Below are 12,466 nucleotides of genomic sequence, written 5' to 3'. Positions count from 1 at the left end.
TAGAACTATTAATATAATTATGATATTATTTATTATAATATTATAATTATATTATATTATATTATATCATATTATATTACGAGTTTGAATTTTAGATAGAGAATATTGTAAATTTTAAATTTTATTAGGAGTATTATGGGTATTATGAAAGTTTTATTAATTATACTATGTTGATTCTAGCACAATCTAAAAGCTAAAGTTGTCTTTAGGTTGCTTCTGATTTTGGCTGCAGATTCTTGAAAAATTCTTCAAAAAACATTTTTATGGAGATTTACCAAATACTAAAATCAACTTATGCTACAAGCAGAAGCTGCTTTTAGAAGGAAAAAGTAATACCAAACTAAGCTAATATCATGAGAGTATAAATGAAAGATATGACCAACTGAAAATGTGACTAACGAGAACTTTAGGCTCTAAAGGGATCAATTGTGACGGTCATCGACATACAATCCATAAAGCCAAATCCGCCCGAATAAAAAAAGTGACAAGGGGTATGACAATAAAATATAAGTTATATGTATAGTTCAACATCACCTAAAAAAAGTCACAAGTGATGGTTTATTGGTCAAAACATGTATATTTGGGTAGAGAAAAAAAGACAACGTCATACAAATGGAGGTATAGGGAGTTGTGAAAACAATGCACCAGCACGTCCACGAAAACGACAAAGAATTTAATTAGGGAATGTGTTGTTTTCATCCGTAAACGACATCTCTACAGTTAAAACATATTGTCGTTTCTTGTTATTGTTTGTTTTCTGTTTCTCTTTGTTTATTTATTTCTCCGTTGTTTTCCTTTAAAGTTGTCGTTTTCACATGTTATTATCGTTTCTTTTTCTGTTTTTTTGTTGTTGTTTCGTTTTACTTTTTTTTTTCCGCTCTCAATATCGTTTTATTTATTTATGGTTGTTTCTCGGAATCAAAATCAGAATCGTTCAAAACGTTTTACGTTGGGATGGGTCTTACTTTTACTTTTAGATTAATTACTAGTCTTTAGCGCGGCAATTTATTTAAAATAACAGTTATTAAAAAAAAAGAAAAAAAGACAGAAAATAAATGCAGACAAAAAGGGGAAACTATCTGAAGTGAAAAATAGGAATAAAAGATTTTAATTTATTTTGTTGTGTTTTAAATTAATTATATTTTTAACTTGTTTTTTAATTAATTGGGCATGATTTTATTATATTTTAATGTATTTTTGCTCAATTTTATTTTTTATTCAAATTATTTATAGCATTTTTATCTAAATGGAACTGAAAATTTAGTATAAGACGGTGTTAAAACGGACAAAATCATATAAAAAATTAATTAAAACTAAACAACAAATAGAATAATTAATAATATAAAAATTTAAAAATTATTACGGCCCTCAAATGGAAAGACGTATGCGTGAAATAACGGTTATATAAATTATTTAAGGAAAAAAAAAGAAAAAAGGACATAAAATAAATAAATAAAAAAAGAAAAAGATGTAAAGTAAAAAACATATTTTGTTGTGTTTTAAATTAGTTATATTTTATTTTTATTTACTTATTTTTATTTAATTTAGTGTGTTTTTTATTTTATTTTAGTGTATTTTTATTTAATTTAATTTTTTATTTAAATTATTTATAGTATTTTTGTATGAGTAGCGTGAAAAATTTAATGCAAAATAATGTTAAAATGGATAAAATCGAACAACAAACAAATAAATAAATAGATAATAAAAATTAGTAATTATCTGGAACGAATCTCGACCGTAACTCAACGGTTGAGATTAGCGCGTGAAGTCACTCCCAACAAGGGCTCGTGGAGATCTAACGCTCCAGGTATGTCGCATCAGCGGGCCCCGCCACTTCAACCAGCGAATGAGCACCGCCACGTGTACAGCTGTCGGCCACTTCTTTGTTTGTGTGAAATTCACTACGGCGTGCTGAGCTCGTTTCTGCAATCAATGGAGAGTTCAAACGTGTCCACTTAATTGAACTTTCAGTCACACGCTGCCACGTGGACACACTGAAGATGCCTTCTAATCATAGACGGACGCATGACAAGTTTAGTGAACCCAAGAACACTGAATCATTTTCCTTAACATACGTGTAACGCAATTCGCTACACCTGCCCAAAAACCCATTTTCCTTTACTAATGTTGTGTCGATAAAGACCTCGTTTATTTTATTGATTTAAGTTTTTAATTCTAATTTTGTTATAATTAAAATTTTTATAAAAAATTATATTATTTTTTTTACTATAGTTAAAAGCTCTTACATAAAGTCAAATCTAAACTTAAATTGAAAATTCAAATCCGCGAACTGAACGAGGCCAAAATTTTTCCTTCAATTACGACCATCGCAATACCTTAGCTCTAACGTTTACAATGTAAAGTAGGGCTAGCGATCTGAATAGTGATATAATGACACGATTTGAAATCCGTATAAAGTTAGTGAGTTTTAGTTTATTATAAATGAGTTTGTTATAATTGAATTGACACGATTAATAAATAAGTTGAGTTAGGGTTGACTTCTTAAAATGAAATGACATGAATTGACACGATTAACTATAAGTGTATTTACAATCTAATGATATGTGATATAACATGAAAGTTTATATGACATATTAAATACAAATAATGTGAATTTTAATATTTGTAGGTAAAATTTATTTATTTTTATTAAAGAAAAAGATAAATTGACCGATAAACATGTTAAACCTGTCATTACCGTGTTAAATAAGTCATTATTTTTTAGTTATTTATTCAATATATTAATTTAAATAGATTATACAGGTTGACACGATTAACACAATTAATAAATGTGTCGTATTTGAATTGACCTTTTTGACGCATTTAATAAATATGTCGTGTTTTAATTGATATTTTATAACACAATTAATAAACAAGTTGACACGAATATGATTCCCTAATACGAATTGCTACTCATAATGTAAAGCTCGCGCCCAATGAAGAACTAAACATGTACTGTGGGGGTTTTTTTTTAAAAAAATTTAAATTTTTTTTAAGGGAAGGTTAATGGTTCTTGAATTCAAATAAAAAATAGATTTTAAATAAGAGTGAATAAATTAAATAACCTCAAATTAAGTACCAAAAACCTATTTAGATTTTATATCCGTACAAAATTTTAACAGATGAAGCATTAATATTAAGGTATTATTCTTTGGGGAATATAAATGCTACGTTCTGAACTCTGAAGGTTGATAGATAGAGTGTTATTATTTTTAAGTAGAAGAATAATAGAGTTTCTTAATTTTAGAAGAGCTTTTTAACCGCTTAACTAAATTAAAAGCCTTTATTGTTATAAGAAGTAATGTAATATAAGAATACGTATTGAATTTTTTTATTTGTTCCTCATAAATAAAAAGTTAATGTGATTCGGACATTTTACTAATTTGAATCATAACTCAAGTTTTTACTATAATATTTTCTCACAATAATTAAAATTAAATTTTTTCAGCTGTAACTTTTTGTCTCATATAAATTCACTTTTTAACTTAAATTCTTAACTTCAACAAGCAAAATAAACAGAGGCTTAAGAATTTAGAGGTCTTTTTGTCAATACTGTAAAAAAGTGAGGATCAAGTTGTCACTTAAAAAAAGTTGAATAATGTTAGATATATCAATTTAAATTTAAATTATTATGTATGAATTAATGTAGTACACGAGTTATCATTTTTTTAGTAAGTGTTTAAAATATTATCACATTAATTAATAAAAAATGATAATTCATATATCTCATTAATTAATTCATAAAAATTAAAATTTAAGTTGATGCATCACTCAAAAAAAAAAAAGTTTTGGGGACATAATGAAAAGTTTTGGTAAAAAAATGAAAACCCGGTTGAAGAACACAGAAGACTCAAGTTAAACTCGAGTTAAACTTGTAACTTGAGTTTGTGTTTGTTTTTGAGTTGAATTTGAATTATAACTCGAGTTAAACTTGTAACTTGAGTTTGTGTTTGTTTATGTACATTTGAGTTATGGTTTGAGATAAGAATTTTTTGAGTTTGTGTGTTTGAATGAGTCAAAATTTGAATTTATATTTAGATAGTATTTTAATAAAAACTCAATGCTGATGAAAATTTTTAATAGGGTATATGGGTCGGGTTTTATTCGTCTTTTTGTTGTCAACGCATAGAAAAAAAAAATCATCTCAATCAGAATTAAAACAAAAAAGTTATAGCATTTTTAAGAATAGAAAAAATACTGTTCATTAATTTAAGTTTGAGTTTCTAAACTCGAGTTGAAGGAGAACCTTGAACTTGAGTTTTAATCCTAAACTCGAGTTTAAATTTGAGTTTAAACTCGAATTTAAACTTAAAAGAACATGAACTTAAATAAAATTATAATTCAAATTGTATTTTTTTTTTTTAGTTTTTCACTCAAAAAAACACAAGCCCCAAATCTCCCCACCGCCTTACTCGGAATCAAAGTCCAGAATCATTCTCCGAAGGCATCAAATTTCAAAGCTGTCGCCAACAATTTCGTTTCTCTCCAAATTCCACAACCTCTCTGTGACTGCGAAACCCTAGATTTCCAATCCTCGCTTCAATGGCGAGCCAGTCTTCGTCGGCCGCTCTCTCCTTCTCCTCCGCCGCCGCTGCATCGTCTTCCCAGTACACCTACGCCAATGGCTCCTCCTACTTTCCCATGCCCTTTCACCTTCAGCAACCGTCCGCCGTCTCTCAATATCCTACCGCTTACGCCGTTGGCTCGTCGATTCCAATTCCGCCGCCGCCGGTCGCCGCTCCGGTATATCCTGCTCCGGCTCCCGTCGCCGGTGTCTACTCTCTACCTCAGTACCAGCAAGTAAGCATCAAACTCTTCAGGGTTTTTGCTGTCTTGAATTTCCTTAATCGTGATCAAGATTGTATATTCCCTCTTCTTCTTTTTAGGACGAATTTTGAATTAGGGATTCGAATTTCTTCGTCTTTGTTGTATATATGGATTTTTTTCGGTGTATAATGTGTTGGGGGAAATGATTAGGCGCAACAACTATTTCAAAGGGATGCACAGACGATTACGCCCGAAGCTCTTGAGAGCGTGAAAGCTGCGCTTGCAAACAGTGAAATCGAGCACAAAGCAGAAGCTAAAAAGAAAGCTATTCCCCGTAAAGCTGCGGGGCTGTCTTGGGAGGACCCAACGCTTGCTGAATGGCCCGAAAGTACGTTTATTGTCGCTCATATGCTTTCCTATTTCGAAATTGATATTTATTGTGAATATTTTTATTTTATCTACTAACATTATAGATTCAGTAAGAGTTGTTTCAATTTGGCACAAGTTTATCTGTAGTTGAATTGAATGATCCTTAATTCTGTGGAATAAAAAGTTTTGTTTGTCTGTTGCAGATGATTATCGCATATTTTGTGGCGATCTTGGTAATGAGGTGAACGATGATGTGCTTTCTAAAGCATTTTCTCGTTTTCCTTCCTTTAACATGGCTAGAGTAAGTTTATTCCAAATATATGTTTTTCTCCAGATCTTTTGTTGTTATTTCCAGTTGCTTTCTTGGTATGAAGTATGAACTTTGTGCATTTCTTCTTCAGATTTTTATTTGAAGTGTGCAGAGCCGTTAATTTTTTGGATGTTTTAGGTAGGTATTGTCTACAGTTTACAAAATTATATCAAGCCTATTATATCTTGAAATATGCAAAGTGCCCTCCCCCGTTGTTTAAAAAGGAACCAAGTTATGTGATTTCTATATTATTTTTGTGATGTTTATCGATTGGTGTCATACTTGTCAGCTTATATGGATTATGTCTTTGAGTTTTAAGTTCCGTGTATTCTTAATCTTCCGTTGTTTAAAAAGGAACCAAGTTATGTGATTTCTATATTATTTTTGTGATGTTTATCATTGGTGTCATACTTGTCAGCTTATATGGATTATGTCTTTGAGTTTTAAGTTCCGTGTATTCTTAATGTTAAGTGCTTGTTTCTGAATATGAGGTTTCAAAGCTGGTTAAAATCAGGTTTGACCATAAATTGGAAGAAGCTGGATTCAACATATGGAGCTTGAGTTGTTAATTTGACCTTATTCGAGTCCTAGCTTGGTTGATTGGTTGGGTCGTTTTGAGCGAGTTGGAGTCAGGTTAGTAAACAATCTGAGCATTCAAAAGGGTTTTGTTTTTGGATATTTATGAACCCCCGGAGTAGGATTCTTTAGTGTTTCTTAACCTCTATGGACATGATGCTCCACAAACTTATCATTATAGTTATGTATATGGGACTGCAAGATTTCATCTCAGTCCTGAGAGTTTGAGTATAGTTGAATCAATTGAGGGATTTATGGCCTGGATGCACTAAAAAGCTGTAATGGTTCATTGGGCTGTTTTTAAGGGAGTTGGCTATTAGTCGGTGGTATACACTAGTAAGATGGCGATCAAACCACCTCAGGAAGGAATCTGCTATATATATTTTTTATGTGGGATGGTGAGGGAGGACTGGAGATAGGCAAATAAGAAATGATTCAGTGAGTTAGCTGGATTTGGTTGATATTGTAGGTGGGTGGTAGACTGGCTGAAAACATAGGAGGTTCTTGCTAGACTCATATATCGCAGTATTTGTTTCAATAGGTGCCTGACTACTTTGAGAGAGTGGCTTCAAGATTTAGAATTATTAATGAGAGAGTTGAAGATAATTTAATAAGCAGCTATGTGACTCCACCACTTGAATAGGCACTAATATGGTTAAGTTGTGAATGGTGTGTGATGACCCTAGTTAACATATACTTACTAAATTTATTGAAATTTGCGGAACATTTTTTTAAACATTCAAATTAAATTATTTTCTTTTATTGCAACCGAAATTATAACTTATCGTATCAGTATACTTGTTTTCCAGAACACACATTTCTTGAGTCATACTATTTACATACATCCTAATAGTCATAACTAGGAGAACTATCTAACATATATAGTTTGAAAGTCATAATTAACAAAACTATTTAACTTCTAGTTTGGAGATCATAATCATCTAGGGGACTCTATCAGTCAGACGACAATCCTGACTCTGCATTGGCATATGCATCTAGGAACTCGTCATCCTCAAACATCTCATCATCTAAGGGATCCTTCTCCTCGGTAAACTCATCGTCACTCACCAGGATGACGTGCTCGGGTGGTGGCATATCATCATCCTTTTCTCGCACATAATTTGCAATCGGCTCATCCCATCATCGGCGAAATATTCCTTTGCTGTCTCTTGCTCGTGTTGTGTTGCTACTGTCGCGTTGGCCTGGAGCTGTTTCTGCACTTTGTGCAACTCCTAGTCGACGTACACGATCTCTGATAACATGTGCTAGATATGGAGGTAATAGCCAGGATATGGATTTAAATCTCGCACATCTTGCGGTACACCTCTTCTGACTAGGTCGCGAACCCTTACAGTTGGTATCAGATCCGGTATCTTGCCATCCTAATCTACATCGTTACGCGTCTGTTCTGCCACAGTTTAAGTAAGTTAGAATTTATGTAAAGTATTTGAATTATATTTTAATGACATTGTTTTATAATAGAGTATGGTTGCACCAGTATACCCGAGGTAGATTGACGACGACTGTAAGGCCGCAGTATCATTTCGTGATATGGTACCCGGTACCTTCTATGGGCTTCGCCAGCTGTAGTATGGGCTTCGCCAACTGTAGTACTGATGGAGTGGATTAGCGACCTGGGGTTGATCTTCGATATTTGTCACATCACAGACCATGGGTACGCCTAGCCGCCATGAGCCTCGGAGGCCATGCCTTGGCTTGGTAGCTTGGATTGGGAGCTTAGCACTAGCGCCGTTACTGGGATGGATTTAAGATGTAGATTAGAATAAAGTTTGGACCGATACAGTACGATGTAGCTCACATTCCAGAGGAGCATAGGGATGCTCATATTTGGGATGATATGCAGATTAGACGTTATGAGGCTCTTGAAACTATATAGCAACAGCTAATCTGCATCAATAAGCCAGTCTCAAGAGCCTCATAACGTCTAATCTGCATATCGTCCCAAATATGAGCATCACTATGCTCCTCTGGAACGTGAGCCTGTATTCGTCCAAACTCTATCCTAATCTGCAACGTAAATCCATCCCAGTAGCGGCGCTAGTGCTCAGCTCCCAATTCGAGCCACCAAGCCAAGGCATGGCTTCCGAGTCTCGTGGTGGCTAGGCGTACCCATAGTCGGTCCGCGATGTGACAAATATCGAAGATCAACCCTAGGTCGCTAATCTACTCCATCAGTAGATATGGCTGGCGAAGCCTAGAGAAGGTACCGGGTTCCATATCCCGAAATGATACTGCGACTCTACGATTGTCATCGATCTGCCTCGGGTCTACTGGTGCGACCATACTTTATTACAGAATAATATCATTAAAATATAATTCAAATACTTATATAAATTCTAACTTGGATTGTGGCGGAACAGGTGCCTAACGATGTGGAGTAGGATGGCAAGATACTGGTTTTGATACCAACTGTAGAGGTTCGTGACCTAGTCTGGAGAGGTGTACCACAAGATGTGCGAGATTTCGTTTCTTATCATGGCCATTACCTCCATATCTAGCACTTCTTATCAGAGATTGTGTACGGCGAGCAGGAGTTGCATAGAGTGTAGAAACAAGTCCATGCCAATGCAGCAACACGAGCAGGAAGCTGCAGAGGGATATATCGCCAACGAGGATGAGTCAATTGCAAATTATATGCCAAGAGAGGATAATGATATGCCACAACCCGAGCACGTCATCCTGGTGAGTGACAATGAGTTTACTGAGGAGGAGGATCCCTCCGAGGTTGAGATGTTTGAGGATGACGAGTTCCTGGATGCATAGTCAAGATTGTCGTCTGACTAATAGAGTCCCCTATTATACAACCCGCTTTTGTATATGACCCCTTTTTGATGTACAGTGAGAAGTGTTAGACACTTTCACTAGACGTTACTGTGAGAAGTGTTAGACACTCTCACCCGGATCTGATTATACTCTTTTGATGATGTATTACAGGAAGTGTTAAACACTCCCAACAGATAGTATTGTACAACAGTTCCTCAGACATGTTGAGATACATACATGATGCGGGAAGTGGTATACACTCCCAATAGTTATGTTAAAATTTATGTTTATATGAAATCAAAGTTTATGTCAATATGAAATCATGTGTGCGATGATTATGATCTCCAAACTAGAAGTTAAATAGTTTTGTAACTTTGTTAATTATGACTTTCAAACTATATGTTAGATAGTGTTCCTAATTATGATTATTAAGATGTAAGTAATTAGTATGACTCAATAAATATGTATGTATGTTTTTAAAAACAAATATACTAATACGATACGTTATAATTTTAGTTGCAACAAAAGAAAATAGTTTAATTTGAATGTTTTAAAAAAAAATGTTATGTAAATTTTGATAAATTTAGTAAGTATATGTTAAGTTAGCTACAGTGACGGCCACGTAGCTAGGGTCGTCACATGGTGTTTTTGAAATTTGTGAAAAATAGCAGTGTCAGAAATTTTGGCTTGAAGGGATTCCTGCATGGTTCCCATACAATTGGCTTTTTTGAAGTTGGATTGTCGTGTTCTTTGTTTCTATTGGTGATGTATTTTGTTTCTTGTTTTTGGTGTGAGTTGAGATAAATGGTGATTTGTCTTACTGTTGCCCAGTTCGGCTCGTTTTTGAATGTGCTTGTATTTGTACTTGTAGCATGCATTTCTAAATCTGTATTGCATTGATGTTTGTGCAGTCTGTTTCTTGCTTGTTTTTGTTAATTTGTGATTTTCCGGAGCTGATAACATAATATTATGTTTCATAACACCTTTAGGTGGTTAGAGATAAGAGGACTGGCAAAACCAAGGGCTATGGATTTGTTAGCTTTGCCAACCCTTCCGATCTTGCTGCTGCGCTTAAAGAAATGAACAGTGAGAAATCTTCTTCTTGGACTTATCCTCATATATAAAAAGAAAAATTGAGGGAAAAAAAAAGAAAAAAACTACATGTGATACCCCAATCAAATAGAGGATTAATGAGGAACTATTATCTAGGGTTAGCAATTCGTGTCACGTGTCGTGTTTTGATCGTTTTTTTTTAAATTTACAGTCAACCTGAATACGACCCGTGACACGAAATTTTTTAAAAACCGTAACACGAACACGACATGACACGAAAATGACCCGTGAAACGAAATTGACACGAAAATTGTATATTTTTTATTTAGTTTTTTACATATTAGAAATAACTTAAAATTCACAGCACACTAAAATACAATAACATTCACTGAAATTAAGCAAATAATAGTATAAGATTTTGAGTATAACTATTATGATATTACAAGTTCATAATAAAATCAAAATTATGTAATGAAAAATATATTTATTTTTTATTTTTTACGAGTTCAGTGTCGTGTTCGGGTTAGACGGGTCCAACTTGAAATTGATCCGTGTTTTTCGTGTCAATTTTAGGTCGACCTAATTCTGATATGAATTTCTTTTTTCTCAACCTTAACCTGCGAAATTCGTGTCGTTTTCGAGTCGTATTGTGACCCATATTGCGGGTTCTATTATTATCCTCTATCAAGTATCAACTTATTCTATCAGTGTTCCTCAAGTTTCACGCATTCCATTTATTTTTCCCGCCGTGTAAAATGGTGTTTTTTTGGGTTGGTTCGTTCTTTCATTTTATTTTCTTTAATTGGAAAATAGATTGGGTTGCTGCTCAAAGTCCTAGCGTATCCAGTTTTGTGATGCATGAAATTGGGTTCACAAAAACGCACATGTGCTTGTTTTTTATCCAAGGAAGTAGGATAAAATTACAGCGACTATTATATGATATATGTGCGGTGCGGTTAACTTGTGTTTATAAATGCTGTTTTATTTTTATTTTTTTTACTTTTTTTTTCCCTTCAGGTAAGTATGTGGGTAATAGACCAATCAAACTCCGCAAGAGCAACTGGAAGGAGAGAACAGATTTTGAGGCTCTAGAAAGACATAAGGTAACATTTATGACTTCTGTATTTGTTTGAAAATTGTTCTTTTCCCTTTTTTCTTGGTTTCTATAACGAATAACTTTAATATCTCTTTGATTTGTGGCAGAACCAATCACAAAAACGGCCGAAGCTTTTTAAGAAGAGTGTATTACACAAGTAAATTTGCCAATTTACCCGAGTCGTAAACTCAATCGTGCTGGAATTGGATTTGGGAACAAAATGCCCATTTTATATTTTTATTTCATTTTTCATTATATGGATGAACTGGATGTAGGAAAGTATTGTGGAGCTGATGATTTTAACAATTTTTCAATGAATGAAAAGGATGTTTCTAGCTTTTGTTGTCAAGTACCATCAACATTTGCTTGTGCCGTGAGAATTCCTTTTCGTTCCGCTGACTTCTATTCCTACCGAGGCTGTGTAGTTTAGCTTGGTTTTTATTTTGGTGGACAAGTCTTTACACGTGGAGGTTCCATTTTTTTTTTTACCTTTTTAAAAAAAAAAAAATTGGATTTTTGATAGTTATGTTTGTTCCATTTTTTTTTTCTTTTTGAACTTTGTTCCAATTTTGAAGTTATATATTGTGGCAGGTTTTTCCCTTCGTTGTCATTTGTTTCTTCACATTTCCTCCATTTGTCGTTCTGTGCTCGTTATTTTATGCTTCTGTGGTTTCGCCACCTGTTGTTTTGTACGTTCTTTTATAGTTTCATCATTTCATGTCTTTACGGTCCTCACATTTTGCTGTCGGTTTTCTTCCTTAGGTGTCAGGTTTACTTTCATTGTCTTTTTTAGGTGTCGTTTATGTTTGTCTTTCATATGTTGTTGTCGTGTTGAAATTGTTCCCGCATCATGCTTATTTTACATTTTTGTTATCGGTTGTCCAATAATTTACTTATATTCTCGTGCTCTCACATGTTTATAGGTCTGTCATTTCGATTTTTCTTTTCCAGTTTTTGTCGTTCAGTCGTTCTTGTCATTTGTTTCTTTCCGTTTTCCCATTGCTAGTCATTTTGTCATTATTTTCATCGTTTCATGCCGTACTCCAAGTTGTCCGTACATCCCTGATTTTTTCCGTCGTTTATTTCTTAGGCGTCGGTTTTAACTTTGTTGTCGTTTTTGTGGTTCTGTTGTTTTTATTTGTCGTTTACATTTTATTGTGTTCTGAGGTTGTTGTAATTTTATGCTCTTTCTTAGCTGTTCACGTCTTATGTATATATATTGGTCCTATTTCATTCTTTTGCCGTCGTTTTTAATTTCTTCTGTTTTATCACTTCTTGTCGTTCCCCCCCCCCCCCCCCCCTTTTTTTTTTATCGTTTATTTCTTTTGGTTTCCCTAATACTGTCGTTTTTCCTTTTCTGTTCTTTTGTCACTTGTCGTTTCATTTCGTTTTCCCTTCATTAAATTTATTATTATTTCCTCAAAATCAAACCATCTCCCAAAGATGATAACCCATTACTCCCTTATACTGTAGTCAGTCGGAAACGACATCTATGTTCTACCGTTTTTGCT

At 33.8% G+C, this 12,466-nt stretch overlaps 1 protein-coding gene across 3 annotated transcripts; it reads left to right on the top strand.

Annotated features, from left to right (window-relative positions):
- Positions 1-4,382: 4,382 nt before the first annotated feature.
- Positions 4,383-11,286, top strand: LOC21407250 (RNA-binding protein 42). Of its 3 annotated transcripts, XM_024169404.1 has the most exons (6): positions 4,383-4,800; positions 4,978-5,155; positions 5,340-5,437; positions 9,796-9,892; positions 10,877-10,962; positions 11,063-11,286. In XM_024169404.1, the coding sequence occupies exons 1-6, from the start codon at positions 4,543-4,545 to the stop codon at positions 11,114-11,116; spliced, it is 771 nt and encodes a 256-aa protein (XP_024025172.1). In that variant the 5' UTR covers positions 4,383-4,542; the 3' UTR covers positions 11,117-11,286. The 3 variants fall into 3 exon arrangements, with proteins under 3 accessions (XP_024025172.1, XP_024025173.1, XP_024025174.1); XM_024169405.1 differs by lacking the exon at positions 9,796-9,892; XM_024169406.1 differs by lacking the exons at positions 9,796-9,892; positions 10,877-10,962; positions 11,063-11,286 and adding an exon at positions 5,538-5,709.
- The last annotated feature ends 1,180 nt before the right edge of the window (positions 11,287-12,466 follow it).

This window comes from Morus notabilis, unplaced genomic scaffold (assembly GCF_000414095.1).
Source record: "Morus notabilis unplaced genomic scaffold, ASM41409v2 Scaffold205, whole genome shotgun sequence".
In the NCBI taxonomy this organism is placed as follows: domain Eukaryota; kingdom Viridiplantae; phylum Streptophyta; class Magnoliopsida; order Rosales; family Moraceae; genus Morus; species Morus notabilis.
This window is presented reverse-complemented; position numbering and strand designations above follow the sequence as displayed.

What these genes read in the sequence shown, in the direction of transcription:
- LOC21407250 (XM_024169404.1), top strand. Translation starts at nt 4,543, where the DNA reads ATGGCGAGCCAGTCTTCGTCGGCCGCTCTCTCCTTCTCCTCCGCCGCC. An exon ending in CTTCCTTTAACATGGCTAGA is followed by an intron (nt 5,438 to 9,795) that starts GTAAGTTTATTC and finishes TAACACCTTTAG; the next exon opens with GTGGTTAGAGATAAGAGGAC. An exon ending in AGGCTCTAGAAAGACATAAG is followed by an intron (nt 10,963 to 11,062) that starts GTAACATTTATG and finishes GATTTGTGGCAG; the next exon opens with AACCAATCACAAAAACGGCC.